This window comes from Microtus oregoni, unplaced genomic scaffold (assembly GCF_018167655.1).
Source record: "Microtus oregoni isolate MIOR12 unplaced genomic scaffold, Mior012 000006F_ref0000085, whole genome shotgun sequence".
Classification (NCBI taxonomy): Eukaryota; Metazoa; Chordata; class Mammalia; order Rodentia; family Cricetidae; genus Microtus; species Microtus oregoni.
The window spans coordinates 35,000,101-35,017,842 of NW_024543065.1; the positions used below are offsets into that span (position 1 = coordinate 35,000,101).

The window sequence follows — 17,742 nt, forward strand, 5'->3', positions numbered from 1 at the left end:
AATCCATTCTTCCCCTGCCTCTGGGAATGAAAGCTTATGTAACAGTAAATAAACATCAGCAAATAGCTGTTAATAAATAATGTGCAAGTTGATTTGCAGTGGTTCATGCATAATCCCATAGCCGGAAAAATGTTGATAGTAAGTGATGGGGCATCTATGTCATCAAGGTTAGTAGATGGATCTAGGAGGCTCCACCACTCTCTGCATGTCTATGAGCAGTTATTGGATGCTAGGGGAAGTGGTTTCAACTTCTTTAAGGGTGTAGCCACAGATAAGTTGTCCATGCTCCAATAAATAACTTCCAATTCATGCTTGTGAAAACAACTCAGATTAAACAAAAAGGATCAAACAATTAAAAATAAGGAAATACGGAAAGAGCATAGGGGGTTTGAAAAGGAAAATTTTAGCAGGATATTGAGGGGTATGTAATAGGAGAATAGGGAAAGAATATGACTAAAATTCATTATATACATGTATTAAATTGTCAAAGAATAAACTCAAAATAAAGTAAAATTTGATATAAAATGATGATGAGCAAAAGGTGTACAGATTTGATTTGCATTGGTAAGAGATTTATTGAGATAACAGTTAATATTGTTCTTTTTCTTAACTTTTTTATTTTTCTCAGTATTGGTAATTAAACATATACCTTTCAAATGCTAGGCAAGGAATCTTCCACTGTACCTTTTTCCACACTACCTTTTGGTTTTTTTTTTTTTTTTTTTTTTTTTTTAGAAAGAGCCTCACTAAGCTGCCTAAGCCAGTGTAGAACTTGTGATCCTCTTGCCCCATCCTCCTAAATAACGGGGAGTCTACCCACGTATTATCAGACATAGCAACACAATAATTTTTTAAAGATAATTATTTTCATTATTTTCTATGCTTCTTACCATAGTAATAATAAATTTATTTTGTAATATTAGTTGTTTTGTGACTCTTCCTATGGAAATTCTCAAATTAAACAAATTTCACAATATATAAAATGAAATACAATGCCATATACTGTTCTAAAATATAAGAATATATTTCAAATAAATTAATTTTGTAAAACACTAATTCTGAGTTAGTACTTTCTGGCTTATAAAGAACATCTATTTTGTCAATGAAAACAAGTCAATTTATGAATAAGACAGCTAAAACATCTATTTATGATTAAATTTCTTGTGTTCTTTTTGTACATTATTTCATTCTATGTTTCTTTCCACTTAGGTACAATGATTCTATCTCAAACTATCCTATCCTAAAATAAGATATTTAGAATTTACGTTGTTTATTCTCTGCTTATTAGAAATTAGCACAGTGGAAATGAATTCACTTTTGGGAAATCACATCATGACAGAAAAATTAAGACTAGCTATCAGCAAATATCAAGCCACTTAATCCAAAATAATTTAGTGTAGACATCTTTCTCAAAGAGGGATATAGAATCTTCTTGGATTTGTTCATTTTTAGTGACAAAAATATATGCTTTGAATATATACAACAATCATCCAACAGTGATAGGAAGTGGAAAAGGATACTCACATGATCGATTAGCTCACGGACCATCCCATTCCATTGTCCATTCACATCGTCCTGGGCTCCATATTTCCCATCCTCCACAAGTCTGATTTCATATGTGAAGCCAAGAATTGTAGATAACTCTCGTAGGAGATCAATACAGTAGCCCTCAAATCGATCATTCCCATAGAGAGGTTTGTCAGACTTCTTAAAAAGGACATAGGGTTCTTCCTGGAACATTAAACATGAAAAAGTGACACATCAGTCAATCAGGAAACAGCATCAGAGCAATCATATTTCTTGTAAGACAGAAAATACTTCATTAATTTAGAACAGTAGTCAATTTAATTTTCTTCCCGTTCTTTTAACATAGTTTGAAATATTAAAAAAGGAGATAGTGAACACCAACTTAGGTTTGTAGGATTTTATTATTTGTGCTATAGATACTGATATATCTTAAGGAATATTTGTGCCTTACAAGAAAATATTTAACTATAAAAGCCTCACATGTGTAATCATATCCATATATATATATATATATATACACATACATCTATATATATTAAGCCTGATATTACATTTTTGACATATGGAATATACTATGCATATATAATATTATATGTGTACTATGTAATTTTTAGATGACCAAATTTGAATTATCATATTTATAAAATACTTCATATATTGTTTCAATCAGATCTATGAATGAAAAAAATTCTGAATTCTTACTACATTTGTCATAAAATCATGAAGTTAAAAGTACAACAATGAATCTTAGAAGAAAAAGTAGTGGCTCTCTTAAAACACAGAGAGATATTCTGACGCTCAATAGTTTGAGTCAAATTGATTCCATGTCATTTTGTGTACATATTGTAAGCCCACTCTACTTATACATGAAAGAAATCATTGAGTCAAGGCATTAATTTTTTAGGAAACATTAAAAACATAAATAGATCAATCATGGAACTTGAGATGAAAGTTAGTAATAAAGAGATATAAAATGGATCAATAGCATAGAGAACACTGCAAGGTACTTGGAAGACAGAGGCATAAAACAAAATTGACTTAGGTCCCTCTAAGCCTTTATTAAGGAAGTACAACATAATATACATCCTAAATTAGAAAACAGAGGCAATGGATTTAAGAATTTGAAAATAGATTTCAGGTCAAGGCATGAAGATCAAAATGACATAGGAACATTAATGAAAATAAAAACTATTCTTGTGCTTAAAGTGACATCCAATGCAGGGAGAAAGAAAGAGTATTGAACAGATTTAAAATGAGGAACTTAAGGAGTCAAGCTAAATACCTTTGATTCTCTACCACAGCAATCAGAATGACTATATATATATATATATAGTATAATTGTATATTTGTATATTTGTACATATATGTATATGTACAACTATACCACATTGAATGTGATCAGCCTTTATACGTGTAAATAGAATTCTAACCTGGGTATATTTTAAAGAGTAGATAGAAAATGTTATTACCATAGGCCATACTACTGCTCTTTACTCATGTCAACCATTAATTATTTTAATAAGTCCCAAGCTTTGCCTTTACACAGAACTTCATATAAATGGAGAAGTACAATATGTAATCTTTTCACGTTGGTTTTACATCAGTTGGCAGTATGCTGTTCAGATTCTTTCTTTTCCTTTTTAGGCTTGAAAGCCCATTTCCCCTTAGGGCTCAATAATATTTTATTGTGCATATGTACCAAAATTGCTTTTTCACTTTATTGCTAAAGAAACTAAAGAATGACCCACAACATTTCCATATGGACATGTGTTTCAAATCTGTGTCAACATATGACTGCAATTTATTTGGGTAAATTTCAAACTATAGGGTGCTGTATCTTTGATGAGTAAATGCCATGTTTCACAATAGTCAGTGTTTTGAAGCAGTAGGAACATTCTGAGTTTTGGTGTTCTGTTCCTCGCCAATACTTACCATGATCAATGTTGTGTACATTTGGACATTATTAATAAATTGTGGTGAAGTTTCACTATTGTCTTAATTTGGAATTTCTTGATAATCCTATGATATTGAATATGTTTTCAAAAACTTCAACAGTTTTCTATCAGCACAGTTATATATATATACATATATATATATATATATGTATATATATATAATCATGTGCTCATATTCACAATTTATTTCTTATGGGAAATAGATCACTACAAGTATGACAGATGTGAATGTATCTTTCTACCAAAGGATACTTCCCTTCCATCACTGGCCTTCCAGTCCCATATATTAGAAAACACAACTCTAAAGGATTCATTCTGTCTATGTGACATCTTTACTTTACAATGGAAAGTAAACATAGGTTAATACTGTCATTTATACATGTATTCCTGAAGCAGAAGCAAAGAAGTATTTAAAAAAATTCAGAGATATCTAAGTGTCTCTACTGGGTTAAAGTGTGATACTAACAATTCAATAGTTCCTGAATCCATATTAAAGGGTTAAATATTTAGAGGAAAAAATAATGTTCCCTTGTAGAAGAGAGAGCAGTCTAAAAATTTTGGGTAGTTAGAATGTTATTCAAAACAATCATGTAACTACAATAGATTAATTCTACAGACTTCATACTCTGTTTTTAATCATTATGTGATTTACAAATAAATGGATGATGTTTGGTAGGTTTTATTCAAATTGCATAGTGTAGATACCCTGTTAAGCTCCATGAGCTAAGCAATAATGCTAACTGACATTTATCCAACTACTTACTATGCTCTAAGTTTTTTAATTATGTATTTCTTTAAAAGTCTACATGATATCAGTGATAATATATTTTTCACTTTACAGAAAGCAAACTAAGGGGGGGATGCTGAGAATTTTTTTTTAAATTTCTGCCATAGACCAGTGGTGAGCATATATGTATTTACTAGTATTCCTGTAACTCTTCAGTATAAACCTGTTTATTCACTTATCTTTAACAATCATTTTTGAACTTCATGTGAATGCATAAATATGCATAACTCATTATATGACTGAATACATGTTGTATCGCTTTATTATTTTTTAATCAACTGGGATTAGACATTGGGCTATATTAATACATGCAAAATAGTATTATTTATTGACCAGCATAATCAAGACATCATTAAAGAAGAAAGTAATAAATATATAATCCAAAAAATTAACTTTCTAGACGATAAGTTAACACCCTTTTCTTGGTGTGGGAGAATGCTCTGTGTTCTGTCAATTATATTTTAAATAAATACTTATTGGCCAGTAGCCAGGCTGGAAGTATAGGTGGGTCAATGAGAACAGGAGAATTCTGAGAAGAAGGAAACCCATTCCTCTGCAGTCATTTCCCAGCCACAGAAGAAGGAAGATGTGACTGCCTTGCTGAAAAAGGTACCAAGTCATGTGGCTAAAATAGTTAAGAATAATTGGTTAATTCATGCTATAAGAGTTAACAAGAAACCTGGGCTAATGAGCCAATAAGTTCATAACTAATGTAGAACACTGTGTGAATTCTTTGGGACTTAAAAAACGTGTGAACCAGGCAGGACAGAAAACTCAGACAACAAATGGCACCCATGTGGACACCTGCATTCACCTAAAGCCTGACAGAGTTTGGGAAGTAATTCTAGACAAAAAAGAAAAGAGTTAAGCACAGCTTATCAATAGCAACATTTTCTCAGGTTTGCTCAGTTTGCTGGAGGCAAATGTGTCTCATTTAAAAGTCTTCCTGACACAGCTTTAGCTAAAAATATTGCAGCTCTTTTAAGAGGTCCTGCAACAAAACACTTAAATGGTGTGGATGAAAAGCTGACTGCATTCTTTTTGGTTTTCGGAAAAAAAAATCCATGCTGTTTTAAAATGCCAACTTTCTGGACCATATTGTCGGTGCAAACTCTGACTCTTTCAGGCAGGAGGTCCAGCTACAGCACATTTGAATGTGGTTTGTGAGCACACTGTTGCAGCTTGCTTGCTGGCAAGGACCTTGAAATGCCATAAAATTGTGTCAATAAACGTGGCTCTGGCCATTACCTCAGCCATGAGGCTGGAATCTCAGAATGCTAAGGAATGGGCTGGGACCAGTGTCAAAGCCTTGGGTTTTATCCTCTCCATATTGCTTAACGAATTAAAGGCTCACGTGGTCAGAAAAAGAGAGATATACAGCAAAGAGAGACTCAAAGATGAAGAAAACCTCTAGATGTTTTACAGTGTGTTAAAAATATATGCGGATTTGGGAGAGAAATGGAAAAGGTTAAAGTCCTTAAAATAAAAAAAAAAGAGAGAGAGAATACTTGGGTGTGGTGGTACACACCTTAAATCCCAACTCTTAGAAGACAGAGGCAGGCAGACCTCTGTGAGTTCAAGGCATGGTGGCACACACCTTTAATCCCAGCACTTGGGAGGCAGAAGCAGGTGGATCTCTGTGAGTTCAATGACAGCCTGGTCTACAAAGGGAGTTCCAGGACAGCCAAAGATACACAAAGAACCTGTCTCAAAAAAAATTAAAAGTAAAAATAAAAGAAATAGAGGCTAAAATAAAGCCACATAAAGATGAAAAATACTGAGAGAGACTGGATACAGTATATAATTATGTTCTCTTTGAATTGTTTGAATGCTGGGGAAAGAGCAACAGCTGCTAAAAGATATTTATTTATAAACGCTGCTTAATTAATTTAAGGTAGGCATTTTGAAAATATACTGACTTCAACACTGAAGTCAAAAGGTACGTTACTTGGAAAATAGAATTTGCTTTTGTTTCCACAGAAAATGAGAGGCTGTAGATTCATTCTGAGTTAAGAAAAATCAGGTTTCATCAAGGAAAACCACCTGAGAAATCTCTGATAGGATCAGATGGCCCAGACATTAGAGTTCTATATCCAGAACAGAGTCAAGATGCTGCTTGAGACAATCAAGCTTCACAGAATACGCCAGTCAGAATTTGATCATAATTCTATATTTTATTTAGTGCTAGAGCATGGGTGGAAAGAGAGAATCTGGGAAATGAACATTAATAAATGTTTTCTTGGCATGTTAACCTTCCTCATATAATTGTGATCCAAAATTCAGAATTGTTTTGAGGATGGACAGGAAAATGCACATATTCTGTTCAGTTTTGTTGTCCTTGTTCTATGTGAAGTCTGACTTCTACAACTTTATCAGCTGACCAATCATGTGTATGTGTGTGTGTGTGTGTGTGTGTGTGTGTGTGTAACTTAAAAGCAGGAAGAGCAGGCAACTAAATTAAAATTTATTTTCAATACTAATGGATGTCTAATTTTATTACAGTCAAAATTGCTCTTAAATGATGAAATCCACATGACAAATCTTGCTAACCCTAATAAATAAAAGCAGGTAGCATGGAGAATGATTTCTAACAGAGATATATTTCTGCTTCATAAAAACCATAGCTAACTTATCTCTAACTGTCCCATAGAAATAATAGCAAAATTTAGAACCCTTCAGGTATTATATATCTAAAGGGAAAACTATAAAAAAAAATCTACAATAGCAAGACATGTTTTCATTTGACATATTTGTAACTTAAATTGGGCTCAATTATCTGGCTTTTAACAAATATTGACATAAAAGTTTCTGAATATGATTAATAAATTATCACATTTGAAAGCATGTAACTTTAAGTTTTGATAGATGCATGTGGGTACATAAATTTGAAAACCCCATGATAAAAAGTAAACAGAAAATAATTTAACTTTTGTGCACAAATTTTTCTTAAGTCATTTAAAGTAGGAAGACCTACCTCAATCCAGATCCTTCCAGGTGGGAAAATAAACCTTTAATCTGGGTGTCACATTGTTTTGGAAGCCTATAAATAGGTTATGGAAGAAGAATTTTTTTCTATTTGCTGTTTGCCCTTACACTAACTAGCAAGTTTATTCCTTCACTGGTATTAGAGACTAATTCTTTGTGATTCCAGTATATATTGTAAGCCAGCTAAAACATCCAACCTTGTGAGCTGAATGATTCCTGGACTCTTGAACCTTCCATTGGTAGCCATTGGACTACCTAGACTACAACCTGTGAACTATTATAAGACATCCCTTGTGTGTGTGTGTGTGTGTGTGTGTGTGTGTGTAGATTTGTTTTAGCAGTTCTGTTCCTCTCGACAACCCAGACTAAGAAAAAAAAATATCAAACTAAGTTTAAAGCATATATCTCGTCTTCTGTATTTAGTTTCTGGAAAAACATTTCAAAAGCTTAACAATTCAAACAATAAATCATGTATGACCCAAATAAATGTGGTATATTGTATACACAGGATAATAAGAGCTATTTATCAATACAGCATTTATACTGAACACAGGCTTTGGGAATAGAAATTTAAGAAAACTTTTGATATGCTATATGATAATATGAACATGAATATTTAATATTAGGAAGTATGTGAGACAATGGTTTTCCTGACACTTAGAAAAAATATATTTCATGAAGTTAATTACAGAAAATCACTGCCTATATTCTCATGTTATCTGAATTTGTACAGTGTTTCTAGAAGGGTTCTTCACTTCAATTTTCTCCCTCAGAAATCCACTGTGATAGGAAAATGTAGTTTTCATAATTCTGTCTAAATATCCTCCCATGTTTTCTTATCCTTTAATTTTTCTCTTATTCTTTCTCAGCACGAAAAGTTTACTAGGAATAACGAAACTCCTCATAAGGACAGAATTGTGTTGTCTATTGTATTGTTAAATTATCAGCAATGAAAAATAACACATTTAGTTATCATATCTCAAATATTTTATTTATTTAATTGCATCTTCTAATGATGATTTTATTCTTGTTTTAAAATTATCATCAAGTATAATTATCTTTATTTTCTTTATTCTTCAATTAATTTCCATTAGTAAATCATTTTAATATCTCTCTAATAAAACATTCATTCATTGAAAATCATTTAATAGTTACTACAAATATAAGTAATTGGTCTCATGATGTTATGGAGAAGATGAAAAGGCCGACTCGGTATCTTTGCCTAAGGAGCACAAGATCCTGCAAAGATGATCTTGTGGGTGAATGATATCAGATGTCCTTCTGTACACTGCTGATTTGTGGCTTTTATTGGTTGATCAATAATACTGTCTTGGCCTATGGCAAGGCAGAATATAGCTAAGTGGGGAAGTAAAACTGAATATAAAGAGAAGATGGCTATGTCTTGGACATGCCAACAGTCACCAGAGGAGTAAGATGCCATAGCATTATTGGTAAGTCATGGGCTACACGGCAAAACACAGATTAATAGAAATGGATTAATTTACATGTAAGAGGTAGTTAGTAATAAGCCTGAGTCATCAGTCAAACAATTATAGTTCATATTAAGTCTCTGAGTATTGTTTTACAAGCAGCAGAAGGACCAGGTGGGACAGGTGGAACACAGTAAAGCCTCCAGCTACATTTGGTGCCCAACTTGTGAGGCAAGAATTTTTACATAAGACCTGAGATACTTGAAACCCTATGAGGGAAGTGGGTGCTAAAACACATAAACCCAGAAAAAAAAATTGTAACTGTGTCTCTCATGTGGGTTTGGTACAAAGTTGCCAGGGCATTCAGGACTGAGCACAACATGGTTGATTTCCACGGCAGTACACAGAAGCATTTCCAAGCTGGGAAGCATGCAGTGTGATAGATTTAGTTTTTACTCACACAGACAAAGAAAGTTTGTGGGCTACCTGCAAGCTACCTGGTAGCAGCAGGAACCCCAGATATGAGGAGGGCGCACAGTAAGCATGATTCTCCTGGGTACCTCTGCAATATTGGGAAGCCAACAGGGATAAAGCCAAGAGCCAAGCTCTATTTTTTGTCCTAGCCATGCCTGATTAGCAATTTAAAACAGAAAAAAAAAGATTACAGATATACAATAAAGACAGATTTAGACAAAAGGAAACCTCTAAACTGGTCACAGAGTATTTTAAAAAAAAATGTATTATAGGCTTGAGAGAAAGAAATAAAATGGGATCTACCCTGCCCCCAATGTGTCATTCCCTGTGAGCTCTGCGAAGATCAACACTTGGTGGGCATAAGAGATGAGACAACAGTGGCCCTGGGGCCTTGGGCCCCCCACTCCCTAAAACCTCCATGTGGGGGTAAGGCCAGGTACCTTCAGCATTCCTAGCATCCAGGAGGGAGCTTGTCTGATACCCAGCCATTACCCTGCCCCCAAGGCATCCTTCCTTGCTAGCTCCATGGTGACCAATTCTTGTAGACATAAGAGTTGAAGGAAGAGATGGGAAGGCGCCAATGCAAGAACTCCTCCAACATTCTAAAAAGCAACATGGTACCACCAGAACCCAGCAGACACACAAAAGGAAGACTTGATCATCCTAAACCAGAAGACATAGAAGAAAATGACTTTAAATATTACTTAATGAAAATGATGGAGACCTTTAAAGAGGAAGTAAAAAAAAAACTTCCTTAAAGAAATGGAAAAGAAGACAAACAAAAAGCTGGAAGAAATTAATAAATCCCTCAAAGAAACCCAAGAAAACCAAAAAAAAAAGAAATCAAACAGGTGAAGGAAACAGTTCAAAATTTGAAGATTGAAATAGAGGTAATAAAGAAAACACAAACTGAGGGCTCTCTGGAAATGGAAAATCTGGGTAAACAAACAGGAACTCAGAGAAAAGTATAACCAACAGAATACAAGAGATAGAAGAAAGAATCTCAGATGCTGAATATTCTATTGAGGAAATAGACTCATTGATCTAAGAAAAAATTAAATCCAACAAATTCTTAACACAAAACCTTCAGGAAATCTGGAATACCATGAAAAGACCAAACGTGAGAATAATAGGGGTAAGAAGGAGAATTCCAGCTCAAAAGCACAGAAAAAAATATATTCAACAAAATTATAGAAGAAAACTTTTCCAATCTAAAAAGCGGATATAGCTATGAAGGTACAAGAAGATTACAGAACACCAAATAGACTGGAACAAAAAAAATCTTCCCCATATAATAATCAAAACACATAACAAACAAAACAAAGAAAGAATATTAAGAGCTGCAAAAGAAATGGTCAAGTAACATAGTAAAGTAAATCTATCAGAATTACATCTAACTTCTCAATGGAAACCATGAAAGCCAGAAGGTCCTGGATAGATGTGCTGCAGACTCTAAGAGACCATGGATGAAAGCCCAGACTACTATACCAAGCAAAGTTTTCATTCACCATTGATGGAGAACACAAGATATACAATGACAAAAACAGATTTAAACAATACTTATACACAAACCCAGCCTTACAGAAAGTACTAGAAGGAAAACCAAAACCCAAGAAAGCTAACTACACCCACAATAGCACAGGCATCTGATAATACCCCACTAGCATAACCCAAAGAAGGGAAATATACAAAAACTACTAGCAATACATAACCGGAGCCAACAACCACTGGTCATTAATATCGCTTAAGATCAATGGTCTCAATTCACCTATAAAAAGATGCAGGCTAAGAGAATGGATACAAAAAAGGATCCAACATTCTCTTGTTTACAAGAAACACTCCTCAACCTCAAAGACAGACACTACCTCAGAGTAAAGGGTTGGAAAAAGATTTTCCAATCAAAAGGACCTAAAAAAAAAGTGTGGCTATTCTAATATCTAAAATAATTGATTTCAAACTAAAATCAATCAGAAGAGATGAAGAAGGACATTTTATACTCACAACAGGAAGAATTCATCGAGATGAAGTCTCAATCCTGAATATCTATGACCCTATATCAAGAGCACCCACATGTATAAAAGAAACATTACTGAAACTTGAATCACACATCAAAACTCACACACTAATTCTAGGAGATTTTAACACTCCTCTCTCAACAATGGACAGGTCAAACAGAAACTTAACAGAGAAATAAGAGAATTAAAAGATGTAATGAATGAAATGGTCTTAACAGACATGTATAGAATGTTATACTCAAACAAAAAAGAATATAAATTCTTCTCAGCACCTCATGGAATCTTCTCTAAAATGGATCACATTCTTGGTAACAGAGCAAACATCCACAGATACAAAAAATGGAGTAATCCACTATGTTTTATCAGATTACCATGGAGTAAAGTTAAAATTAAACAACAATACTATACCCAGAAACCCTACAAACTCATGGAAACTGAACAGTCAATGACTGGGACACTCCTGGCTCAAGGAAGAAAGAAATTAAAATCTTTCTTGAATTCAATGAAAATGAAGGAACAACATATCCAAACCTATGGAACACTATGAAAGCAGTGTTAAGAGGAAAGTTCATAGCACCAAGTGTCCACATAAGGAAAATGGAGAAAGCTCACATCAATGACCTAACAGCATGCCTGAAAGCTCTAGGAAAAAGAAGAAGAAGAAGAAGAAGAAGAAGAAGAAGAAGAAGAAGAAGAAGAAGCAGATTCACCCAAAAGGAGAAGAAGACAGGTAATAATCAAGTTGTGGGCTGAAATCAACAAAACAGAAACACAGAAAACCATACAAAGAATCAATGAAACAAACATCTGGTTCTTTGAGAAAATCAACAAGATTGTCAAACCCTTATCCAAACTAATCAAAAGGAAGAGAGAGAACATCCAATTTAACAAAGTATGAAATGAAAAGGGGGACATAACAATGGACATTGAGGAAATGCAGAGAATCATTAGGTCCTACTAAAAAAATCTGTACTCCACAAAACTTGAAAATGAAAAAAAAAATGGACAATTTTTTAGATAGATACCACCTACCAAAATTAAATCAAGACCAGGTGAGCAATTAAAATAGAACTATAAGCCACCAGAAGATGGAAGCTGCCATCAAAAACCTCCCAACCAATAAAAGCCCAGGGCCGATGGATTTAAAGCTGAATTCTACCAGAACTTTCAAGAAGAGCTAATATCTATACTCTTCAAAATGTTCCACATAATAGAAACAGAAGGCTCACTGCCAAACTCTTTTTATGAAGCTACAGTTACCCTGATACCAAAACCGCACAAAGACTCAACCTAGAAAGAGAATTACAAACCAGTCTCATTCATGAATATGGCTGCAAAAATTCTCAATAAAATTCTGGCAAACCAAATCCAAGAACACATCAAAAAAAAATCATGACCAAGTAGGCTTCATCCCAGTGATGCAGGACTGGTTCAACATACAAAAATCAATCAATGTAATCCATCATATAAATAAACTGAAAGAAAAAACATATGATCATTTCACTGGATGCAGATAAAGCATTCGACAAAATTCAACACCCTTTTATGATATAGGTCTTGGAGAGATTAGGGATACAAGGATCATATCCAAATATAATAAAAACAATATACAGCAAGCCAACAGCTAACATCAAATTAAACGGATAAAAACTCAAACAATTCCACTTAAATCAGGAACAAGACAAGGCTGTCTACTCTCTCCATATCTTTTCAACATAGTTCTTGAAGTTTTAGCAATAGCAATAAGACAACATAAGGAGATCAAGGATATTCAAATTGGAAAGGAAGAAGTTAAACTTTCATTATTTACAGATGATATGATAGTGTATATAAGTGACCCCAAATCTCTACCAGAGAATTCCTACACCTGATTAATACCTTCAGGGTAGTGGCAGGCTACAAGATCAACTCAAAAAGTCTGTAGCCCTTCTATACACAAAGAATAAAGAAGCAGAGAGGGAAATCAGAGAAACATCACCTTTTACAATAGCCACAAATCACATAAAATTTATTTTGGGGTCACACTAACAAAGGACGTGAAAGACCTATTTGACAAGAACTTTATGTCTTTGAAGAAAGAAATTGAAGATGATACCAGAAAATGGAAAGATCTTCCATGCTCTTGGATAGGAAGTATCAACATATTAAAAATGGCAACCTTACCAAAGGCAATCTATAGATTCAATGCATTCTCCATCAAAATCCCAACACAATTCTTCACAGACCTTGAAAGAATGATACTCAACTCAGTATGGAAAAATAAAAAAACCCAGGAGAGCCAAAATAATCCTGTTAAACAAAGTAACTGCCGGAGGCATTATCATCCCTGACATCAAGCTCTATTACACAGCTACAGTAATGAAAACAGCTTGATATTGGCATTAAAAAAAACAGAGACATTGACCAATGGAATTGAATTGAAGACCCAGATATTAATTCACACACCTATGAACATCTGATTTTTTTACAAAGAAGCAAAAAAGATACAGTGGGAAAAAAAGCATCTTCAACAACTGGTGCTACCATAACTGGATGTCAACCTGTAGAAAAATGAAAATGGATGCATATTTGTCACCATGCAAAAAACTCATATCCATATGGATTAAAGACCTGAATATAAATCCAACTACACCAAATCTGATAGAGGAGAAAGTGGGAAGTAATCTTCAATGCCTGGCACAAGAGACCAATTTTTAAATATAACCCAAGTAGCACAGACAATACGAGCATCAATAAATAAATGGGACCCCTGAAACTGAGAAGCTTCTGTAAAGCAAAGGATACAGTCAATAAGACAAAAATGCAGCCTACTGAATGGGAAAAAAATCTTCACCAACCACACATCAGACAAAGGACTGATCTACTAAATACATAAAGAACTCAAGAAATTTGACATTAAAATTCTAAATAACCCAATTAAAAAGTGGTGTTCTGAACTAAACAGAATTCTCAACACAAGAATTTCAAATGGCCAAAAGATAAGATTAAGGACATGTTCAACTTCCTTAGCTATTGGGGAAATGCAAATCAAAGCAACTTTGAGATACCGTCTTACGCCTGTCAGAATGTCTAAGATCAAAAACACTAATGAAAGCTTATGCTGGAGAGGTTGTGGAGCAAGGGGAACACTCATCCACTTCTGATGAGAATGGAAACTTGTACAACCACTTTGGAAATCAGTGTGGTGGTTTCTCAGAAAACTCAGAATCAACCTTCCTCAGGATTCAGCAATTTCACTTTTGGGAATATACCCAAAAGATGCTCAATCTTACAACAAGAGTATTTGTTGAGCTATGTTCATAGCAGAATTATTTGTAATAGCCAGAACTTGGAAACAGCCTAGATGCCCCTCAACTGAAGAAAGGATAAAGAAAGTGTGGCACATCTACACATTAGATTACTACTCATCGTTAAAAAACAATGACATCTTGAATTTGGCATGCAAATGGATGGAATTAGAAAATATCCTGAGGTAACCCCAACCCCAAAATACAAATATGGTATGTACTCACTCATAAGTGGATACTAGTCATAAACAAAGGGCAATGAGCCTATAGTTCAGGATCCTAGAGAAACTAAGTAATAAGATGAACCAAAGGAAAACATGTATAGACCCTACTGGAAATTAGAATCAGACAAAAATTTGGAAGCAGGGGCTCCAGGAGTAGAAGGAAGGTGAGAAGGGGTGTTAAGGAGAACTTGAGAGAATGGGATAGTTGAGATGAGGAAGGATAGATATGAGAGCAAGGAAAGAGATACCTTGATTGAAGGAACCATTATGGGGTTAGCAAGAAACCTGGCTCTAGAAAAATGCACAAGAACCCCCAGGGATGACCCCAGCTAAGACCCAAGCAATAGAGGAGAGGGTAACTGAACTGACCTTACCCTGTAGTCAGTTATCTCATGATTATCTTAAATATCAAGATAAACCCTTAATCCAACAACAGATGGGAACAGAGGCAATGATGCACATCAAAGCACTGGATTGAGCTCCCAAGATCCAATTGAAGAGTGAAAGGAATGAGAGTATGAGCAAGGAATTCAAGACCATGAGGGGGTCATCCACTGAGACAGTTTGCTTAAGCTAATGGAAGCTCACCAACTCCAGCTGGACTGGGGGTGAACGAGCATGGCAACAGCCAAGCCCCTCTGAATGGGGCTTGGCAGCTGGGGCAGAGCGAGGGGCCACTGATAGTGACACTTGGATGTGTCTCTACTGCATACACTGGCTTCATAGGATCCTATTCTCTTTGGATGTACACCTTGCTCAACCTAGATGTAGTAGTGAGTACCTTGGACTTTACACAGGGTGGGGTGCATGGCATTCCCTTAGGGTTGGAGTGGTGGGAGAAGGGTCTATGGAGAGATAGGGAGGGGACTAAGAGAAGGGGAAGGAGTGGTAATTTGGATGAGTATTTTTTTAAGTAATAATAAAAAAGAAAGAAAATGGGTATAGGTAGCTATAGAAAGAAAGAAATAGTTTTAAAAAATAAAACAAAATCTCTAAAGAAACATTAAAGCAATATTAAAGAAAAAAGCTAGATAAAGATGGAAAGTACATAGGAGTCTGGACCTGTACAATAGTGTTGAATTTTTAATTTTTTTGGCTGCTAAAAATCAAAGGATAGCTGCTAAGTAAATGATACTGAAAGATATACTGATAAATATACCAACCTAAATATTTTTAAATGCCTTAATTTTAAAAGAAAAGTCAAAAAATATATTTGTAAAATGAAACTTAAAAGATGCATTGCTTTATAAAAGTTGTTCTGCTTTTGTTTCCATAGAAAATGAGAAGCTATAGATTTCTTCCAGATAAATATGATTTGATCGACCAAGACACTCTTAAAGGTCTCTGATGAATGCCCCAAAGTTACAAAAGAACTTTGGGTGACTGTCCAGGCAGCAGATATCTTTGTCATTTGTAGAGTTTTGGAAGTTGCTTGCAATGCACATCCTGTTTACTCAGGTAATATTAAATCCTTCTTGGGTTTTTGACGGAATTGAAGACTAGATAGTTATAATTATGATTTTCCTTAGTTCTGATAAAAGACAAATTAGATATGAAACTTTAGACTAACAAAAGTACGATGAATAATAGAGTATTTCCTTAATTTTGCCAAATAAAAGTAGACTAAATAGTATAACTATAATTCTTGCTTAATACCTGTTTTGTTATATGTAATTTTACAATACTAACATTAAAATCTTCCTCTTTAATTAGATAGAAAAGGGAAAAGGTGTGAATTGTCCTTCTGCATGCTGTGGATATGTATTGCTTTTATTGTTTGATGAATTAAGCTGTTTTGGTCTATGGCAGGGAAGATTATAGCTAGGCAGGAAAGCCAAATTGAATACAAAAAGAAGAGCAGAGTCTGAAAGAGGCCAAAAGCCATTAGAGGAGTAAGATGTCAGAGCAATATCGGGAAACCACAGTACACATGATGATATGTGGTTTAATAGAAATGGGTTAATTCATATGTAAGAGCTAGCCAGTAATATGCCTGAGCCTTCACTCAAACAATTATACTTAAAATTAAGTCTCCAGGTGATTATTTTATAAGTGAATGTGGGACCAGGTAGAATATAGAAAAGCCTCCAGCTACATGGAGGTGACAGTATACCAATGTCACAAGGAAATGTCCTATAAATTTTATTCTAGTCTATACCATATATAAAAGATTTCATCCCAATTTTCATAGCCAAAGTTATAAATGGAGGCTTTTGATGTGCCCCCAGAGACTCTGATTTAAGGAAACAAAGTTTAAATAGTGGGTTTTCACCATTACATGAAACATAATCTTCTAGCAGTTACTGGGGAGTTGGTGCTTGTTAGTGTAATGGAGCCTATAAGAACACAGCCACCACCCCTAAAGCATTGCAGTTTGGTCTCATGCTCTGTTGCCCACCTTGTGAGATTCTTAATATATTTTTTTAATTTAGGATTCTTTTACATCTTTATTTTAGAAAGAGGTTGGAAAAAGTAGTGAGTCTAATATAGTCAAATATAAAATTTCTGTGTTACATACCTGCAACTGACAAGTTAGGAAATATCGAGCAAAAATCTAGGGGAGTTTAGAAACTTCTTTCTTTGATAATGTTTTTAAAGTTATTGCTATCACTATTTAGAATTTAGACTTTAAATGTGGATTTAAAGATGGAGCAAATGAAGTGTGTAAGAAGGACATTATCAAACATTTGGAAGAGAATTTGATCATCAAGTTCCTAGGGCTTGATTTTAGTTTTACTTTTAGACACAGGCTGGTCTCAAACGTGCTGTAATCTGCTTTGTCTCCAAAAGATGATAAAATGGAATTATTAGCTTGCTTTCCAACACATAATTAATATTTTGAATTTTTTGTCCGGTGCAATAATTTGAGTTTGAAGACTTTCTGCTTTTAGAAAGGAATCTGGAACATTGCCTTTCTTCTGACTTTACATGCCAAAAGGTTACATATATTTATATGAAAAATATGAGATAAAAACCAAATGCTAATTACCTTCATCCCCTAGGAACTTAAATGAGTCATGCAAAGCCTGCTGCATTCCTGAGCTTACAGGGTAAGGTA

At 34.4% G+C, this 17,742-nt stretch overlaps 1 protein-coding gene across 6 annotated transcripts in view; it reads right to left on the bottom strand.

Moving 5' to 3' along the window:
• Positions 1-17,742, bottom strand: part of Grik2 (glutamate ionotropic receptor kainate type subunit 2) — a 604,302-nt gene that overhangs the window by 188,226 nt on the left and 398,334 nt on the right. For all 6 annotated transcript variants that reach the window (XM_041653577.1, XM_041653579.1, XM_041653578.1 and 3 more), the window contains one exon: positions 1,525-1,731. In XM_041653577.1, the coding sequence (XP_041509511.1) occupies positions 1,525-1,731 (207 nt within the window). The remainder of the gene's footprint in view (positions 1-1,524; positions 1,732-17,742) is intronic.